This window comes from Dipodomys spectabilis, unplaced genomic scaffold, assembly GCF_019054845.1.
Source record: "Dipodomys spectabilis isolate Male_0828 unplaced genomic scaffold, ASM1905484v1 ptg000003l, whole genome shotgun sequence".
NCBI lineage: Eukaryota > Metazoa > Chordata > Mammalia > Rodentia > Heteromyidae > Dipodomys > Dipodomys spectabilis.
The window spans coordinates 3,882,086-3,903,468 of record NW_024870680.1 but is presented as its reverse complement, the minus strand read 5'-3'; the positions used below and the strand labels follow the sequence as shown (position 1 = coordinate 3,903,468).

General features: G+C 42.6%; 1 protein-coding gene across 1 annotated transcript in view; it reads left to right on the top strand.

Annotated features, from left to right (window-relative positions):
- Positions 1–3,809: 3,809 nt before the first annotated feature.
- Eed (embryonic ectoderm development) overlaps positions 3,810–21,383 on the top strand; it is a 46,159-nt gene continuing 28,585 nt past the window's right edge. Inside the window, exons 1-4 of the mRNA XM_042689187.1 lie at positions 3,810–4,468; positions 11,990–12,142; positions 16,375–16,467; positions 20,480–20,545. Coding sequence (XP_042545121.1) covers positions 4,355–4,468; positions 11,990–12,142; positions 16,375–16,467; positions 20,480–20,545 — 426 coding nt within the window. The 5' untranslated portion in view covers positions 3,810–4,354. The remainder of the gene's footprint in view (positions 4,469–11,989; positions 12,143–16,374; positions 16,468–20,479; positions 20,546–21,383) is intronic.

The following is a 21,383-nucleotide window of genomic DNA, read 5'->3' as shown; positions in this document are numbered from 1 at the left end:
GGGGGTCCAGTTGTGGGGTCTGAACTCTGGGCCTGGGCGCTGTCCCTCAGCTCTTCAGCTCAAGGCTAGCGCTCTACCACTTGAGCCACAGCACCACTTCCGGCTTTTTTTCTTTTTGCTTATGTGGTGCTGAGGAATCGAACCCAGGGCCTCATGCATGCAAGCCAGGCACTCCATCACTGAGCCACCTTCCCAGCCCCTAATTACCAAATTTTTGTTAGTACAATTATGTGAATCCAGAGAGGCCTTGCCCTTTATAATGAAGCAAACGGACTTTTGCTTTCCATAATCTCTAGTGCTACTACTCAAAGAACTGAATATCTCTGTATAAACAAATTACCCTAACGAAGTTTGTTTGCTCATTTGTAAAATATATGTAGTAATACTTTTCCAACTGTGATGGTTACTGAAATCCTCATTGTCAAATTCAGTGTTGAGAAACAGGATGTGTGTGTGTGTGTGTGCGCGTGCGTGCGAGCACGCCAGTTGTGGGGGTTAAACTCAGGACCTAGACACAGTCACAGCTCAAAGCTGGCTCACTATCACTTGAGCCACAGCTACATTTGCAGCTTTTTTTTTGGTCTGTCATGGGGCTTTAACTCTAGGCCTGTGTTCTGTCCCTGAGCCTCTTCAGCTCAAGGTGAGCACTCTACCACTTGAGTCACACTACAGCTTTCAGTTTTCTGGTAGTTAATTGGAGATTAGAGTCTCATGGACTTTCCTGCCCAGGCTGGTTTTGAACTGTGATCAGATCACAGCCTCCTGAGTAGCTAGAATTACAGGCGTGAGCCACCAGTACCCAGTTATCCACTTCCATCTTTTTGCTGGCTAACTGGAGATAAAAGACTCACAGATTTTCCTGCATGGGACTGGCTTTGAGCTGGGACCTCAGATCTTAGCCTCCTAAAATTGGTAGGATTACAGGCATGAGCCTCAGTACCTGGCTGAAGACTATAAATTAGTAAAACTAAATTAATAATAAACTATTTACAAATTAAATGAATAACAGAAAAGTCATATTCTAAGTACAATACCTGTAATTAAAAAAATATTTTAATTAGTGAAGATTCTTTCCTTGATGAAACTTCAGTCAAGAGTCTCTAAGCCCTCTTCTTAGGGGTCTTTGGGCCCTGATTTCAGCTTGCCTAATTCAGGTGTAGCAAGAATTCTGCTAAGTCAGTTTAGAAAGAACCTCTTAACCTTTGGTAGCTGATCACTTGGCCTACTTTCAGCAAGGATCCTGTTAGGTCTGTTTAGCAAGAATCCCCCTCCTTGTGATATCTACTCTTTTTTAATTTTCCAACTATGGATCTCTCTCAATTCTACTCTTTGACTACGAATAGCCACTTTTTTTCCCCAACTATTCAGTGTTGACAAAAATCTGTTTCAATACTTTTGATATCAAAACAGTCTTAAATGAAATCTCTATGCCATTTTAACAAGCATCAGAATAAGTTTACATTTTTATTTTTTTTTTTGGTCGGTCGTGGGGCTTGAACTCTGGGTTTGGGCGCTGTCCCTGCGCTCTTCAGCTCAAGGCAAGCGCTCTACTGCTTGAGCCACAGCACCACTTCCCAGAATAAGTTTAAATAGCAGTAATAATGAATATGAATTTACACTATTCGTCCTGATTCATAAGAAAAAATCAATAATCTAAGTCTTAATAAAATCCTAATAATATTTTTGCTTTGTTACTGAAAGCATGAATACAGAAAGGCATTTTCTTCTCATATGTCTTTTATTCAATGTTTGTTCTAATTTTATGACTAAATGTTGACCCCCACGCTCTCACTGGTTTCTGCTTGCCCTACTTTGAATTTGAAATGTTTTTTTGTTGATTATCCTTTCCTTGTAAAGCTTTATTTCATAAACTCCTTCCCTACAAGTGTTTCAGACCATGGAAATTTCATATTAAAGCACATCTAACGTTCTTGGTAGTAGATTCCACCTATACCTGTCTCATTTCTCTTGCATCAACTGATAGTGGATAGTATTGCCTGGAACTCTAGAACTGTTCAACAACTACATTAACAGATTAACTTGTTTGTTTTCATTATAAAATCCTTCTTCATTTTATTATCTTCTTTATTTTCAATCAAGAGTTCACTCTTTTGAACAACTACCTTTTAAAAAAGTTATCTCCTTATCTCTGAAAGAATGCCTTGGTAATCTGCAGATAATGAAAATCTTGGTATGTTATGGATACAACACTCGTCACAGGTAATCTTTGGGGTCAGGTAATCTTTGGGGAAAAGGAAATGAAATCTAAAAGAAAATATGTAATGCTATTAAGTGAGTACTCAAGGAACAGCCTACAGTAAGCATAAGGAAAGAAATATAAACATCACTTGTTGTGGAAAAAATAATTTGTATTGTCAAAGCTCATAGAATTCACAAACTGTATTAGACCATGATAATGACAATGTGCCTTGTGAAAGTTAAAATGTGTTTGTGACTTTAAGTATCACTATTCCACAGTACTGTGAAATAAGTGAAATTTACGTAATTACCTAATCTCAATTTTAAAAAAAAGTGAGAGAAGGGATGGGTTAGGAGTGATGGGTGACAATGTTGCCGGACACCCTGTATTCATATACTGTTTTGTAGAATGGGAACTTCTTTGTACAACCACTTAAATAATAAAACAAACAAACAAACAAAAAAGTGTCAGGTCTCCTTGCCTCCTCATTCCACTGATGAGGCCACTGAGGGACAGAAAGAGAAGTAGTCACAAGTATATATCCTAAAAGGGGTGTTGGGCTATCATTTTCCTTTCCCTGCTCTTCACTGTTACAGGGCTTATTGCTTTTTGTTTTTGTTGTTACAGGGCTTATTAACTCATCCCTTATACCCACAAGACTCACAAGTGTATTTGCCACATAGCAGGGGACCAGCTGCTCATGCCTGCAATCCTAGCTACTTGGGAGGCAAGATCCCAGGGATCGAAGTCAGCCTGGCCAAAAAATCCCTGAAACTCCAATTTACCACCCAAACGCTGAAGTTGAGCTGTGGTTCAAGTAGTAGAGCACCAACCTTGAGCAAAAAAAGCTCAGGAACAGTGCCCGGGGCCTGCGTTCAAGTCCCAGCACACACACAGACACAGAAGACACACACGTGTATTTGAACAGTCCAGATCGTAGTAAGACACATTTTGGGGGATGAGAGGTGGGGGATGTCAAGTATTACAATTTCGTTGCCTTTTCCTAAAAATTTATTGTATCTATTGCACATATCGCCCATCGTCTTACACACAGTTGGAGCTCACCAATGATGTATAGGCCTTGGAAATTTTCCAAGGCCTCAAAAACCTTTTCACAATTAAAACGAGCACCGCGGCTGTACATCATTGGTCCCGAAAACATGCCATTTTTTTTAAAGTTATTTCTACGTAAACCTTAATTCACATCGGCACCAGCCAACAGGGTGAGAGTAACCATTCATTGCAATAAAGCTTCGCGAGATAAAACATCCGGCAAGAATTCTCCGCGCATCCCAGGATTGACCCACGGGCTCGGAGCCCGTCGGAACCCGGCACGAGACTACCTGGAACGGCGAGCTAGAATCCGCGGAGAGGAGGGGCCGGAGGAGGCGACTCCCGAGAACCCAGCGCGAGAGCACGCTCGGCGCAGGCGCAGCTCCCGGCAGAGCGCTCCCATTCGCCGGACGGGGGGTGGCGGATGGCCAGCCGTCCGGAGTCGGGGATTTTCTGTCTTCTAGAGAAAACGAGGTGGCGAACGGCTCCGTGAGTAACTGGACTAAGTTGTCTTTCAAGCTGACCGTTAAGGACGGCTGGCCCGGAGGGCTAGGGCAGGAGGCGGCTTCCAGCGCGTGTCCCCCTCCCCTGGGCAGGCAGTGGTCTAGGCCATTCCACAGACTTTCGCTCCCTCGCAGCGGGTCGGAGAGCGAAGGATTGAGCCAATTGCGGCCGAAACGTCTTTGGAAGGAAGAAGGGGTGAGGGAGCTCCCCTTTGAGTTCCGCCTCGTCTTTTTTGAGGCGGTGGTGGGGAAGAGGGTGCCATACGAAAATACTGCCCTCTCCGTTCCGCGGACCCTACCCCTGCGTCCGAACCGCCGGGAGGGCGGCGGGAAACGCCGCGGGACGGGCGTCGGGAGAGGGAAGCCAGGAAGCCGCGCAGTAGGGCGCGCGCGCGCGCGCGCCGCTTTTTCAGCAGTGTGGCGGGGTCGCACGCACGGCCGCCCCGGCGGCTGGGCGCGATTTGCGACAGTGGGGGGGGGCGGCGGAGCTGGCGGCGGCAGCGGTAGCTTTGCGGCAGGCTCCGGCCGGGCTTGCTTGACGGCGGTGTGGCGGAGGCCCCGCCCGAGGCGGCAGGAACCTGGAGGGAGGCGGAGGAATATGTCCGAGAGGGAAGTGTCGACAGCGCCGGCGGGAACAGACATGCCAGCGGCCAAGAAGCAGAAGCTGAGCAGCGACGAGAACAGCAATCCCGACCTCTCTGGAGACGAGAATGTGAGAATCGTTCCAACTGGTCTCGGGGCCCCAGAGGAGAAAGTTTGGAGTTCTTTTAAAACTAGGCACGGGGGCGGGCGGCGGGCGCCGTGGGGGAGGCGAGGTGTCACCCGTGCGGGAAACGCGGGCGGGCGGCGCGCGAGCCCGGCGGGGCTCTCCCGGCGGGGCTCCCGCGGCGGGGCTCCGCGCTGGGCTGCGGGGAGCTGGAACTTGGAGGAGGAGTGGATTAAGTGGCTGCCGGGGTCGCAGAGGGCCCCGCGGTCCTGTCTGCATGCGGTGGGGATGGGTGCTCGGGCCTTTGGGGGTCGGGGCGGGGGGGAGGTTGGAGGTCTGATCTAGTGGTTTAAAAGGCATGCTCACGTTAGGGATGTTTTTCTCCAGGTAAAGTTGGTGAGAGAGGTACTGTTAGGGACTTTTGGAGGCGTTCAGGGGCTGTGTCACCTTTCGATCCCCATGGACTCCTCGTGACGGAAAGTCTCGATCTTCGACTTCGAGGTTTCGGTGACTTTGTTAAAGGGGAGGTTTTAGGCATGATCCTGACTGGCGTGTTCTGAGCATCTTCCCTTTCTGGTAGGAGCAGAACTTCGAAGATCGATTCTGACTTGGAGAGGGGATGTTTTCTCCTTTGAGTAAAAAAAAAAAAAGACACGTCAGTAAGTAGTATGGACAGTGTTAATGGATTGTTAGGCTTAAGTGAGGTAATTGCACAAAGAATATCTACCCGCAGAATTACTATAGAAATGTTCCTGGACCAAATTACTGTACCAAATGTTAATTACAGTGCGAACTCCACACCTAGTGTAGAGTTACATTTCTTGCCCTTCATTTTATTTAAGCCAGTACTGGGGCTTGAACTCAAGGCCCGCCCAGGCTTCTATCCTTTAGCTTTTCGATCAAGGCCAGCGTCCTACTACTTGAGCTACAGCTCCACTTTTGGCTTTCTGGTAGTTAATTGGAGAAGAGCCTCAGATTTTTCTGCCTTGACTTGTCTTCAAACCGTAATCCTCGGATTCAGCCTCTTGAATAGCTAAGATAACAAGCATGAGCCACTGGCACCCGACTTCCCTTCCACATACTTAATGAACAGCCAAAATAGAATGAAAATGCCCATTTATTTTATAATGAGGAGTATTTTCAGGGGACAAAATAAAGTGCAAGCTGCTGTTGCTGCTGCTGCTTCTTCTTCATGCTCTTGCTGTTTCTCTGCTGCTACAGCTGCTGCTGCTGCTGCTGCTGTTGCTGCTGCTGCTGCTGCTGCTCCTCCTCCTCCTCCTCCTCCTCCTCCTCCTCCTCCTCCTCCTCCTCCTCCTCCTCCTCCTCCTCCTCCTCCTCCTCCTCCTCCTCCTCCCCCCCCCTCCCCTCCCCCCCCCCTCCCCTCCCCCCCCCCTCCTCCTCCCCCCCTCCTCCTCCTCCTCCCCCCCCCTCCCCTCCCCCCCCTCCTCCTCCCCCCCTCCTCCTCCTCCTCCCCCCCTCCTCCTCCTCCTCCTCCTCCTCCTCCTCCTCCTCCTCCTCCTCCTCCTCCTCCTCCTCCTCCTCCTCCTCCTCCTCCTCCTCCTCCTCCTCCTCCTCCTCCTCCTCCTCCTCCTCCTCCTCCTCCTCCTCCTCCTCCTCCTCCTCCTCCTCCTCCTCCTCCTCCTCCTCCTCCTCCTCCTCCTCCTCCTCCTCCTCCTCCTCCTCCTCCTCCTCCTCCTCCTCCTCCTCCTCCTCCTCCTCCTCCTCCTCCTCCTCCTCCTCCTCCTCCTCCTCCTCCTCCTCCTCCTCCTCCTCCTCCTCCTCCTCCTCCTCCTCCTCCTCCTCCTCCTCCTCCTCCTCCTCCTCCTCCTCCTCCTCCTCCTCCTCCTCCTCCTCCTCCTCCTCCTCCTCCTCCTCCTCCTCCTCCTCCTCCTCCTCCTCCTCCTCTCCTCCTCCTCCTCCTCCTCCTCCTCCTCCTCCTCCTCCTCCTCCTCCTCCTCCTCCTCCTCCTCCTCCTCCTCCTCCTCCTCCTCCTCCTCCTCCTCCTCCTCCTCCTCCTCCTCCTCCTCCTCCTCCTCCTCCTCCTCCTCCTCCTCCTCCTCCTCCTCCTCCTCCTCCTCCTCCTCCTCCTCCTCCTCCTCCTCCTCCTCCTCCTCCTCCTCCTCCTCCTCCTCCTCCTCCTCCTCCTCCTCCTCCTCCTCCTCCTCCTCCTCCTCCTCCTCCTCCTCCTCCTCCTCCTCCTCCTCCTCCTCCTCCTCCTCCTCCTCCTCCTCCTCCTCCTCCTCCTCCTCCTCCTCCTCCTCCTCCTCCTCCTCCTCCTCCTCCTCCTCCTCCTCCTCCTCCTCCTCCTCCTCCTCCTCCTCCTCCTCCTCCTCCTCCTCCTCCTCCTCCTCCTCCTCCTCCTCCTCCTCCTCCTCCTCCTCCTCCTCCTCCTCCTCCTCCTCCTCCTCCTCCTCCTCCTCCTCATTTTGTACTTCCTCAAGAAGAATGTGTTCTGTAACACCTAAAGGTATTCACCCCCACACTCCCCCCCCCCCCCACAAAACTTTTGATGAGTGTGCCTTGGACATAAAATGAGTCCTTTGGAATCTTTGGGAATAACATCTTTAAATATACAAAATAGAGTGTAAAGTTAAAAAAATACAAAATTGTAAACTAGTTTTGAAAATGTTTTTTTAATTGAGGATGGTGGTATAGAGTACATGCCTAGCATACAGGAGGTTCTGGATAGTCTTCATTCAATAAAAGTGTTTAGAAGTAGTAATAGATGAGATATATTTATTTGTTAGCACAATAAGGATCAATGTCTAGCAGAGAATTATTTTGTGACAGGTTGATTTTCAAGATCTGTGGCATTGAGTGCATGTTGTCATTCAAAATGTTTATAACTTTAGATCATTATAAATTTCACTTTTTTTTTTTTTGAGTCCAGTCGTGGGGCCTGAACTCTGGGCCTGGGCGCTGTCCCTCAGCTCTTCAGCTCAAGGATAGCGCTTTACCACTTGAGACACAGCGCCACTTTTGGCTTTTTTCTTTTTGCTTATGTGGTGCTGAGGAATCGAACCCAGGGCCTTATGCATACAAGGCAAGCACTCTACCACTGAGTCACCTTCCCAGCCCCTACAAATTTCACTTTTTAACTAGGGAGGCTCAACTAAGTACATACTAAATTCTACAACTTAAAAAGAAAACAACAGGGCTGGGAATATGGCTTAGTGGTAGATTGCTTGCCTAGCATGCATGAGCCCTGGGTTCTATTCCTCAGTACCACAGAAACAGAAAAGCCAGGAGTTGTGCTGTGCTAGCTTGAGCAAAAGAAGCTTAGGGACATCGCCCAGGCCTTGAGTCCAAGCCCCAGGAATAGCAAAAAAAACAAAAACAAAACAAAAAAACAGGGCTGGGAAGGTGGCTCAGTGGTAGAGTGCTTACCTTGCATGCATGGGGCCCTGAGTTCGATTCCTTAGCACCACATAAGCAGAAAAAGCTGAAGTGATGCTGTGGCTCAAGTGGTAGAGTGCTACCCTTGAACTAAAGAGCTGAGGGACAGCACCCAGTCCCAGAGTTCAAGCCCCACAACCAACAAAGAACAAAAACAATAAAACTCAAATTTGAAACACTTGAGGGTCCCAAAGCATTTTGGATAAAGAATATTCACTCAATATGCTGTAAAAATACCTGATTTTTTTTTTCCCCCACAGTGGACTTTTTATTTTAAGTTGACCACGGCAAAGCTGGGACAGAGAGACAAGTCTGTGTCTCTGGCCAGGGCCCGCTGATTTCCACACTCGGTTCACACACGCACAAGCCCACACTGCTGATTTTCTTTAGTCACAGTCACTATTAAAGTAACATCCTATTTGCATTAAAATAGAATAACGTACTAAATATCCTTTGAAAGTGTTGGAAATTAAGTTGCATTTTTCCCCTTCTTGATTTGAGAGACCCTCTGAATCCAAGAATACCAGATCTAACATAGGTTAGGGAAGAGAATCAAAGAACAATGAAAAACAACCAATGTAGTGATTCTATTCTTGAGAGAGCAGATAAGGATAAAAGGCAAAAAACTGGTGAGGGAAGAATCTGTTTTTGAGCTGGAGTTAAAGGTTGCCTAAGCAGTTATAACTTAAAAGATTTGAAGAGCATAACCTTTTTGCATATTAAATCAAAACTTTTTTAGTTTGTGTGACTGTCATTAGCTTCTAAAAGAGTACTAATGGTTGTGGTTAGAAAGATTATAGGGCTCAATCTGGAGGTTTGTCTTTTGCCTTAGTAATGTGTGGGAAGATTGAGACAAATTACTCTCCTTCAATCTGTTTCCTTGTTGGGCAAGTAAAGATAGTACGTCTGTTGAATAGATTATTCTGGGTACTGTATAGCATACCTGCCATTCAACAAACTTCTAAGGATAAATTGAAAGCATTTTGATGGTACTGTATTTCTATTTGGTTCTATCTTGATTTGCCTTTGAAGGTGATAGTTTAATGGTCAGGCAAAAATGGCAGCGTGCTCTTACAGACAATATTTTGGGCAGTCTTGATTGGCACCTAATGTTTAGCTAGAATATAAAGAAGCTGATACCTATTTTTTCACTTGTTTACTATTGAAACGTAATTTTTCAGAAAAGGTAAGAGAACCCTGTGAAAAATGTTATTTTATTCTTGTAAAGAAACTAGGCAAATGTTATAACTGGTTTATCAGAAAAATCCAAACATTAAAATTTTATCCAGAGAATTATAAGTGATGGAGATCTTTTTCCCACCAAGCAAAAGAGAAGCATATTTAAAGAGTTGTAAGATGGTTTATATAGATAGTGAAAAAGGATTTGATTACTTGGAAGGGTGTGTATAGTTTTTCCTTGGTTGACTGGTTTCTATACTGATTTTAACTATGTAATTACAACTGATAGTTGTGGAGAAACAGGAGACAAAGCTGCCCTTCCACTTTTTTTTTTTTTCCTGTTGGTCATGGGGCTTGAACTCTGGGCTTGGGCACTATCCCTCAGCTCTTCAGCTCAAGGTGAGTGCTCTACCAATTGAGCCACAGGGCCACTTCTGGTTTTCTGAGTGATTTGGAGATAAGAGTCTCTCGGAGTTTCGGGCTGGCTTTGAACCATGATCCTCAGATCTCAGCCTCCTGAGTAGCTAGAATTATAAGTGTGAGCCACCGACACCCAGCCACTTTCTTTTTTTCCTCTTTTTTTTTTTTCTTTTAAGACAGATTTTCCTACCTAGCCCTCCAAGTTTCCATTCTTAGTCTTTCACTGCACCACACCTGATCACAACATAGGAATCTAAGTAAAAAAATCTTACACTTCCTTTTTCCGTATGTTTGTATTAAGCTACAGTTCAAATGTTAGTTGTTCATTTATTTTGTACCTGTCTACTTCATTCCTCTTTTTTTAATGCTAGAAAATAAATATGTTCCAGGTTAGTGTAGTTTTTTAAAAAATTCATTTCATTTTGGTGCCATTTGTAAAAACCCTCTAGAATTCTATATCATACTGTTTTAAAGTGAATTAATGTTTTTAATATACCTTTTGACACTTCAATTTTTTTTTTTATTGTAAAGATACTATACAGAGGGTTACAGATACATGAGTGAAGTAATGAGTACACTTCCTCTTGAACATTGTTACCCCCTCCATTGTTTTCCCCCTACCATCCCTTCCCTCCTACCATCCCTTCCCTCCCTACCTTCCCCAAGGTTCTTTTTTTTTTTATTGTGATTAAGTGATTACATAATTTCCCAAATTTCACAGTCTTGTGGAATAATGATGCTCATTTAAAGTCACAAGTTCATTCTAACTTTCCTGGAGCAAATTGTCTATCACAGTCTATAACATGTAACAGGGTTCACATGTTATACACCATACATGTGACCAGCAGCATGGGGATATTTAGTAGTGGTTCGACCAGATGAGTGGGAGTTCTTTGTTTCTTAAGTCTTGTTAGTTTTGTCGTATCACCCAACATTTTGGATTTAGCATCTACTTATCAGGGAGACCATGTATCTTTTGCCTCTTTGCTCTTGGCTTACCTCGCTCAACATGATTCCTTCCATCCATTTCCCTGCAAATGCCATTATTTTGTTATTTCTAATGGCTGCATAATATTCCATTGTGTATAGATACCACAATTTTTGGATCCATTCATCTGTGGTGGGGCATGTGGGTTGTTTCCATATCCTAGCTATTGTGAACAGTGCTGCAATAAACATGGAGGTGCACGTGTCCTTGTATATTGGTTCCTGTTGGTCAGGGTAGATGCCTAGAAGTGGTATGACTGGGTCGTAAGGGAGGTCAATCTTTAGCTTTCTAAGGACCCTCCAGACTGCTTTCCAAAGTGGTTGTATAAGTGTACATTCCCACCAGCAGTGTAATAGGGTTCCTCTTTCTCCACATCCCCTCCAGCATTTGTCGTTGGCTGATTTGTGGATGTGGGACATTCTGACTGGGGTAAGGTGGTATCTCAGGGTTGTCTTTATTTGCATTTCCTTCACCACCAGGGATGATGAACATTTCCTCACTGGCTACTAATTTTAACAAGACTTTTAAAACTACATCTTAAAGCCAAGCGCTAGTGTCTCACGCCTGTAATCCTAGCTACTCAGGAGGCTGAGATCTGAGGATTGTTCAAAGCCAGCCTGGGCAGGAAAGACCATGAGACTCCTATCTCCAATAAACCACCAGAAAACCGGAGTGGCGTAACTCAAGTGGTAGAGTGCACGCCTTGAGCTGAAGAGCTGAGTGATATCGCCCAGGCCCAGAGTTTAAGCCCCAGGACAGACAAAAAAAAACCCACAAAACTACATTTTAAATAGGATTTGGTAGCCGGGCGCTGGTGGCTCACGCCTGTAATCCTAGCTACTCAGGAGGCTGAGATCTGAGGATCGCGGTTCAAAGCCAGGCCGGGCAGAAAAGACCGTGAGACTCCTATCTCCAATAAACCACCAGAAAACCGGAAGTGGCGCTGTAGCTCAAGTGGTAGAGCGCTCGCCTTGAGCTGAAGAGCTGAGGGACAGTGCAGGCCCAGAGTTCAAGCCCAAGGCCCACACAACAAAAAAAAAGGTGATCACTTGGGCCCTGCATGCTATCCCTCAGCTCTTCAGCTCAAGGCTGGTGCTCTACCACTTGAGCCAAAGCGCCACTTCTGGTTTTCTGGTGGTTTATTGAAGATAGGAGTCTCAAGGACTTTCCTGCCCGGGCTGGCTTTGAACCGAGATCTTCAGATCTCTGCCTCCTAAGTAGCTAGGATTACACAGGCATGAGCCACTGGTGCCCAACAAAGGGATCACCTTTCTACAACCTTTGTGTCCCAAATTCAGCATCAGTAAACAAATCAAAATGACGTATGGATTAATCAGATTTATTAGTCACAGTTTGGGAGTTGAATCCTGCAGGGCTTACCAGAAGAGCAATTCAACTCTCTCAGTAACATTTTCTAATTTAATAATTCTTTCTGAGGAGAGTGGTGAAGTCTAAATGATGGGTCAGTGCATTAGAGTAGCTGGCAATAGCTGTCTTACTATGCAAAGACCATGTTACATATTTTTCCTCATTTACTCTTACAGGATGATGCTGTAAGTATAGAAAGTGGTACAAACACTGAACGCCCTGATACACCTACAAATACACCAAATGCACCTGGAAGAAAAAGTTGGGGAAAGGGAAAATGGAAGTCGAAGAAATGCAAATATTCTTTCAAATGTGTGAACAGTCTCAAGGTAAGGAAAGAAACTGTGGGCTCAGTGCTGGGTTTCATAATTCTTTCTCTGGGATGATATGCTTTATCCTGAGGTTCTCTTGGGTTTACAGTTTTTCTTTCTTTTTTTTTTTTTGGGGGGGGGGGGGTCCAGTCGTGGGGCCTGAACTCTGGGCCTGGGTGCTCTCACTCAGCTCTTCAGCTCAAGGCTAGCGTTCTACCACTTGAGCCACAGTGCCACTTCCAGCTTTTTTTTTTTTTTTTTTGCTTTTGTGGTGCTGAGGAATCGAACCCAGGGCCTCATGCATGCAAGGCAAGTGCTCTACTACTGTGCCACCTTCCCAGCCCCAGGTTTACAGTATTTTACTTAGTGTTTTGAACTTTTTAAAAAATAATTTAAGATTCATATTGTTTTGCCAAGCACTGGTGGCTCATGCCTGTAATCTTAGCTACTCAGGCAGCTGAGATCTGAGGATAGTGGTTCAAAGCCTGCCTGTGAAGAAAAGTCCCCACAATACTGTGTTCTTCAACTAACTACTCAAAAACTGGAAGTGGCACTGTGGCTCAAGTGATAGAGTGTTAGCCTTGAGAACAAAGAGGCTCAGCGACAGCACCCAAGCCCTGAGTTAAAGCTGCAGAACTGACAAAAAAAAAAAAAAAACATAGCCTATCCCATGTTTAGTTGCTTAGGTTTTGTTTTTGTTGTCATTTTAATTTAAATGTATAAAATAGAGTAAGCTAGTTTTATTTTATTGATTCAAATACAAGAGTTGGGGAATGTTAGTTTATTCTTTATATTCTGGTAAAACTTGACATGAGCCACTTTTGGCAGTTATTAGAAAAGCTGACTGTAAACACATGTCTTTGTACAGTCTTTAAAAAAACTGGTTGTTCCTTATATAAAAAAGTATGGCACTTTAAAACTTTTAACTGTTTAATAGTTGGGGAAAACAAGGGTTAGAGGTATTTAAATTACGACCTTGGGGCTGGGAAGGTGGTTCAGTGGTAGAGTGCTTGCCTTGCATGCCTGAGGCCCTGGGTTCAATTCCTTACCACCATATAAGTGAAAAGAAAAAAGCTGGAAGTGGCGCTGTGGCTCAAGTGGTGAGCGCTAGCCTTGAGCTGAAGAGCTGAGGGACAGCGCCCAGGCCCAGAGTTCAGGCCCCATGACCGGACCAAAAAAAAAAAAACCTTAGCATTTTTATTTACAACAAAAGACTATTTGATGTGCATTGTAGATGTTTTGTTTTGTTTTGTTTTTCTGGTCATGGGGCTTGAACTTTGGGCTTGGGCGCTGTCCCTGCACTCTTCAGCTCAAGGTGAGCGCTCTACCACTTGAGCCACAGCACCACTTCGGGTTTTCTGGTGGTTTATTGGAGATAAGAGTCTCATGGAGTTTCCGGGCTGGCTTTGAACCGAGATCCTCAGATCTCAGACTCCTGAGTAGCTAGGATTACAGACATGAGCCACCGACGCCTGGGGATGTTTTCTTTTTTTATATGTCTACTTTGCCCTTTTAAAATTTGGAGTTATTTTTTCCTCAGGAAAAGTATGTATTACATTGTCTCATATATGTCTATACTTTTTTATTTTTATTTTTGGTCAGTCATGAGGCTTGAACTCTGGGCCTGGGCCGCTATCCCTCAGCTCTTCAGCTCAAGGCAAATGCTCCACCACTTGAGCTGTAGCAACACTTCTGGTTAATTGAGATAGGAGTCTCATGGACTTTCCTGCCTGGGCTGGCTTTGAACCATGATCCTCAGATCTCAGCCTCCTGAGAGCCACTGATGCCCGGCTTACCTTTTCTGAATATGTAAATACATGTGTAGGTAAAGTCTTGGGAAAACGAAAGAAGTTGTGGCTGTAAGCCATTTTCCTGCCTATAACAAAAATTAAGGGGCTGGGAAAGTGGCTCAGTGGTAGAGCTCTTGCCTTGCATGCCTGAGGCCCTGTACTTGATTACTCAGTACCACATAAGCAAAAAGAAAAAAAGCCAGAAGTGGTGCTGTGGCTCAAGTGGGAAGAGCTGAGGGACAGTGCTCAGGCCCAGAGTTCAGGCCCCACGACTGGACCCAAAAAAAAACAAAAACAAAAAACAAAACAAAAAAAAAAAAATTAAGTGTGTTTGACATGTTAAATTGTATACTAAAAAAAGGAGGGAAGTTCATCTTAGCATATTGAAAAGGAATCCATAATAGTTTCATGTTATCATTTACTATTTTGGGTACCATTCTGAGAAATAGTAATTGCCATTTAAATATTTCAAAAGTCTAAAGCTTTAATCTTTTTAAATGATGAAATGGAAGCTGTTGAATTTTAGAAGGGAAAGCAATGCCTTTAAAATGAACATTCAGGGGCTGAGAAGGTGGCTCAGTGGTAGAGCGCTTGCCTTGCATGCTCAAGGCCCTGGGTTCGATTCCTCAGCACCACATAAGCAAAAAGAAAAAAGCCGGAAGTGGTGCTGTGGCTCAAGTGATAGAGCGCTAGCCTTGAGCTGAAGAGCTGAGGGACAGAGCCCAGGCCCAGAGTTCAGGCCCCACGACCGGACCAAAAAAAAAAACATTCATAAGGCTGAGGGTCAATATTGCCAAAAAAAAAAAAAAAGTGGTCTTCTTACATAATGTCCTTACATTAGCTCTCCCTCCTTGAATATCTGCAAAGGAATGGTCCATTCTCCTCTAAAACCCTTTTGTTCAAGTGGTATTGTCCACTATAACATTTTTTTTTTTTTGGGTCCAGTCATGGGGCCTGAACTCTGGGCCTGGGCGCTGTCCCTCAGCTCTTCAGCTCAAGGCTAGCGCTCTACCACTTGAGTCACAGTGTGCCACTTCCGGCTTTTTTCTTTTTGCTTATGTGGTGCTGAGGAATCGAACCCAGGGCCTCATGCATGCAAGGCAAGCACTCTACCACTGAGCCACCTTCCCAGCCCTATAACATTTTTTTAAGAGGGTATTTTTTTGAATGACTTAACATCAAGATTATTTGAAGATTGCTTAAAAGATTGATTACTCATGATTATTTTAAAATTATATTTATAGGCTTAATAGAAAGCAGTGGTATGGATGAAGTGGATATACTTCACTTGAAAATTTAAGCCTAATTAAATTTAGTGAATGTAAAGAAAATACGTCGGTAACTAGGGCTAGGGTGGCACAGGTCAAGTGGTAGAGTATTTGCTCAGTGTGTACTCTGACCTGGGTTCAATATCCAGTGCCATCAAAAAAGAAAAATTACTGACAAAGAAATTATATTTCACCTTTAAAGCCATTTGTTAGCTTCTTATTTCACAAATTATGCCCTCATGGCCTAAGAAATGCATCTGTCAAAATTATTCAGTGTATTGTGACTTAGAATAAGATGGTTGAGTTTAAGAAAATGGCTAGGTCTGGGCTGGAAAGTGGCTTAGTGGTAGAATGCTTGCTTAGCATGCATGAAGCCCCGGGTGATTCCTTAGTACCACATAAACAGAAAAAAAAAAAAAACCGGGGCTGGGAAGGTGGCTCAGTGGTAGAGCGCTTGCTTTGTATGCCTGAGACCCTGGGTTCAATTCCTCAGCACCACATAAGCAAACAGAAAAAAGCCGGAAGTGGCGCTGTGGCTCAAGTGGTAGAGCGTTAGCCTTGAGCTGAAGAGCTGAGGGACAGCACCCAGGCCCAGAGTTCAGGCCCCACGACCGGACCCAAAAAAAACAAAACAAAAAAACCTAAAGTGGAACTGTGGCTCAAGTGGCAGAATACTAGTTTGAGGCAAAGAAGCTGAGACGGTGCCCAGGCTCTCAGTTCAAGTCCTATGACAGGTGGGGGGAAAAAAAGGAAATAGTTGGATTTAAGCTGAGTGGGGTTGGGAGAAATGGGGAAAATGATGGAGTAATATGCATTGTATTCATAAACTGACATGTTGAAGTAAAAGCCCTTTGTACCAGTACAGGAAGGAGGAAGGGAAGGAGGGAAGCAAGCAAGCAAGCTACAAGGAAGGAGGAAGATAGCTACAAGGCAGAATTAAAGTGTTCTCATAGACAATCTATCCTGATACGTGCTTGTAAGAAAACTTTATCATACACAATGTTTTAAGATGTGAAAACTGTTTTAGTTGATAACCTTAATTTTACTGTTTAAAACCAGGGAGTTCAAGGCCTAAAAACAGTCAGTATAGTATAATATACAAAATAACTGATTGTTTAAAATTAGTTTACTATCATTTTCTTTTGGTTTCTAAGATCCATTAACATTTTCTTATTTTTTTATTGTTTTATAGGAAGATCATAACCAGCCATTGTTTGGAGTTCAGTTTAACTGGCACAGTAAAGAAGGCGATCCATTAGTGTTTGCAACTGTAGGAAGCAATAGAGTGAGTTTTAAGGAGTCTTATTTGGCATTTTTGGCTTGATTATTTAATCTGTAATTAATATTGCATTGAAATGGGAAAACTTTGAAGCAAATATAACTTTAACAACATGATTTTATGTAAGAATGAAGTTTTAAAGAAATTGTCAGGTTAAACATAATCATGGTTGAAGACTACATTTAGGTTTTATGTTTTTCTTCATAAGTACTTTGAATGGGTAAGCAAATAGACCTTTTAGTTCTTTAACTGATTTTAATTATTATTTACATAGAATATGTCTGTGGCTTAGAAAAATAATGAATGGCTGTGTAAATGGAAGCATGAATCCATTGGATTTAAATAACAATACAGGGTATGATACCAAACACCCTGTAAGCTCAGCCCTTACAGAAGCTGTGGCTGGAGAATTCTGAATTAAAGGCTAGGCTATGTGGTAGTTCAAGGTTAGACCGGCAGATAAGTGAGATCCTGACTCATGAAAGTAATACCAACATTAATAATAAAAATGAGTGTTTCAGTTATTTTTAGTAGACATTTGAGTTTGCTTTTAAAGAAGCCAACTGTATTTGAAATGGAGAGAAGTGGTGAAAAGAATCAGGCTAGCAAGTTTTAACATAAACCATTATTTAATTTTTTAGTCAAACAAGGGCTGAACAGTGGGTTGCTAAGACATTCATTTTATTCACTTCTGAATGAGTGAATGGGGTGACTTTCTAATGCTTTCTAGGGAGTCTTCAAGAGTTTTCTATTAAAGGTTTAGTACCTTAGGGGAAAATGGTTCTCTTAAGTCTATTATTAACTAACATATTTATTATCCATTAAGCCTTATTATTAACTAACATTTTTATTATCCATTATAAATCCATTTTATTTTCCATAGCAATAGCATAAAAATAGATTAAGGAATGCACAAAAAAGGAATTTGTAGAGGAAATTGATTTAAATAGCTGTGGATAATTGGATATGATTGTATTTGCAGACAAATACAAGTCACTTCCTTTCCCTTAAGATTAATTGAGGAACGAGAGGTGAACCTGAGACACATTCTATGGTTATTGACTAAAATAAAAATTTATGCTTCTTTAGTAATTATGTTGGAATTCTTAGAAAAATAAAAGACCATGATTTTTGAATGTGTACTACTTGTTTTCTATAATGTTGGAATTCTATTCTCAATCAAAATTAACCAGTTGAGTATTTTCCTAATATCAGCATCTAATATAATCTGTTTTTTTTGTTTTGATTTGTTTTTGAATATCAAGATCATATAACCTTTTGGGGTTGAATCTTTGCTGTATGTTTTCTAAAAAGTAAAAATTAGCTTTTGGTCATTTGTTTTTTTTGGGTACTCTTTTTTTTTTTAACATTTTTTAATTTTTATTATCTTTAAGTAGTTGTACAAGGAAGTTCCCATTCTACAAAACAGTATATGAATACAAGGTGTCTGATAACATTGTCACCCATCACTCCTAATCCATTCCTTCTCTCACTTTTCTTTTCTTTGTTATTTAAAATTGAGATCAGGTGATTACATAAATTTTACATATTTCATAGTATTGTGGAACAATGATACTTAGTTAAAGTCACAAACACATTTTAACCTTCACAAGGCAAGTTTCAATAACAAAAGACTGGTGCTTTTCCTGTTTGACAAAGTTGTTGAAATTCTAAATATTTGAAAGTTACCATTGAAATAGGTAAAATGGGATAACTTTTCTTGGTGATTAGCCTAACTAGGCTGTATGATTTACAGTTTGCTTAGTTCCCAAATTCTTTGAAGGTGTCAATTCAGAGGAAAAGTAATGTAGTTAAGGAAAAATTGAAGTTACTTTTTTTGTTGTTGGCAATGTAGCCCAATAATTAACTGTGGCTTGGGAGAATTACTATAACTTTTACCTTGGTTTAGTACACCCTTTGTTTTGTGGGAGGCATATTTTCACAAAATTAAGGTCAGGGAAGGACTCAGAAGATAACACTACTAATTAAACACAACTGATGATATAGCATGGGATGACAAGCTTTTTTTCATGACTTGAGCTGTATAATGTGTACATAAAATTTTAAATTCTTGTTCTTAAATTTTCTTTTGGTAGGCTGGGAAGGTGGCTCAGTGGTAGAATGCTTGCCTTGCATGCATGAGGCTCTGGGTTCATTTGCTCAGCACCATATAAGTAGAAAAAGCTGGAAGTGGCGCTGTGGCTCAAGTGGTAGAGTGCTAGCCTTGAGCTGAAGAGCTGAGTGACAGCACCCAGGCCTAGAGTTCAGGCCCCATGACCAGCCAAAAAAAAAAAAAATTCTTTTGGTATATGTTATTACTTTGATCGAACTTGGTCAGGGTTGTATGTAATAAATCCCTGAGTTGTGCTGAATTGTGTCATAAAACTTAGTGTGTGTGTGTGTGTGTGTGTGTGTGTGTGTGTGTGTGTGTGTTGTGTATTTTTTTTTTTTTTAATACCAGTACTGAGACCTGAACTCAGTGCCTTGAGTTCTTGAATTTTTGTCTCTTAAGGTTAGCACTTTACCACTGAATCATACCTCTTCCATTTCTGGCTTTTTGTTGGTTTAAGTGGGGTTAAGAGTCTCAGATTTGGGGCTGGGAAGGTGGCTCAGTGGTAGAGTGCTTGCCTTGCATGTATGAGGCCCTGGGTTTGATTCCTCAGCACTGCATAAGCAGAAAAAGCTGGAAGTGGTGCTGTGGCTTAAGTGGTAGAAAGCTAGCTTTAAGCTGAAGAGGGACCAGTGCCCAGGCCCAGAGTTCAGGCCCCATGACAGACATCCCCCCCCCCAAAAAAAAAAATCTCAGCTGACATTGAACTGCTATATTCAGATTTGAGTGGCTAGGATTACAGATGTGAACCACTGGTGCCCAACTCTTTTTATCTTTGATTTTAGAATGTGTGACACATGAAAGAAAATGCCTACCATACACATGAAAGTTAATATTTGATTAAATGTATCAGAAAAAAAATACCAATTCATTATTGGGCAACTTGTCAAGTGAATTTTTTATGTTACTAATGATCTATAGCTACTCAAAACTTTAAAAACTGATACATAATAAAGATACATATTGGGTATATGAGTATAAGGTACTGTTTTAACACATAACAATATTGTGTAATGCTTCTATCAAGGTAAATATATTTATCTTGTTAAATATTTGTCTTTTTTATGATTCCAAAGACCTTTTTTGTTGTTGTTGAAGAAGAATAGAGCATAATTACTTTGGGGTTTTCACTTTGGTTTCTGTGTGTGCACAGGTCCTGGGCTTGAACTCAGGGCCTGGGAACTCTCCCTTAGTTTTTTTGCTCTAGGCTAGTACTTTTTAGTGGTAAATTGGAGTTAAGAGCTTTAGGGAATTTCTTGCTGGGGCTGTGATCTTTAGATCTCATCCTTTTGAGTAGTTAGGATTACAGGTGTGAGCCTCTGGTGCCTGGTACAATTTATCACTTTTAAAAATAGATGTAAGCGGGAATGTGGCTCAGTGGTAGAGTGTTTGCCTAGCGTTAATGAAGTCCTGGGTTCAATACCTCAGTACCACATACACAGAAAAAGCTGGAAATGGCTCAAGTGGTAGAGTGCTAGTCTTGAGCAAAGCTCAGGGACAGTGCCTAGGCCCTGAGTTCACAAGCCCCAGGACTGCAAACCTCCCTGCTCCCCCCTCTACCCTCCACTCCCCAGCAAAAAAAAAAAAAAAAAAAAAATGATGTAAGCCAACTTGAGCTGTGGCTAGCTAGAGTGCTAGCTTTGAGCAAAAAAAGCTAAGGGATAGCGCCTCAAGCCCCAAATTCAAGTCCTAGGACTGGTAAAAACAAACAAAAACTTATTTGAATGTTTAATATTTTCTGATATTACATAAAATGTGTTAGAGTTTTTAATAGTTTTAGTAAGTTTAAGGGTGCTATTTTAAAGCAGTATTCTCTGATGTATCTTTAAGATGTAATTGTGATTAGGATGTTTAAAAGTCAAGGAGTGTTTCTATACTTGAGATAATATTTAATTTTGTTTTAATTAGGTTACCTTATATGAATGTCACTCACAAGGAGAAATCCGGTTATTGCAATCTTATGTGGATGCTGATGTATCCTTTTCATGGTTTTTAATGTTTGATCCAAAATATTTAATTCAATAAGTCTGCTAAAACTTTTCTAAATTAATTCCTTAAAATTGCCTTTGCTTCTTAACCGTAGCCAATGTAATTCCTCATTTCCAGTATCACCCAAGATAATTCTGGTGTCTAGGTTTCCTGATCTTTAGAAGTCTATTGTGGGTAGATGAGTAGATCCAAAAATTGTGGTACCTATCTATACACAATGGAATTTTATACAGCCATTAGAATAAAGCAATGACATTTATAGGGAAATGAATGGAAGTAGAACAAATCATGTTAAGTGAGGTAAGCCAGGCTCAGAGAGAGAAACATCACATGTTCTCTCTGATATGTAGAAATTAAATCTAAAATACACTGGACTATGATAAATTATACAGGAATCCAGATATGCATACACACGTGACACCAAAAGAGGATATTCTCAGGAGAGAAATACAAAGGTGCCTAAGTACCTCATCATGTTTATATAAAATAATATACATATCAAAATGAACTCCAAAATATGGAAACAAGAGACTTCTCTCTTCTTTTTTCTTTATTTTTTTTTTTATTTTTTGAAGATTCTGTCTCGTTTCCTTTTGTATGGTATATTCAAGTGTATATCTTCAGAAGTTCTGGAGGCAGGGTACAGAACTCAAGGGGAAAAAAAGTGCAGCAGTGGAACTCACTGGACACTGATGAAAGTGAACTATACAGCTCGTGAGTGGAGACAGGAGGGAGGGACTGTGAGAGTGAGGGAACAGAAGATATTGTACAATAAGAAAATATACTCATTACCAGACTTGAGTAATTATAATCCCTCTGTACA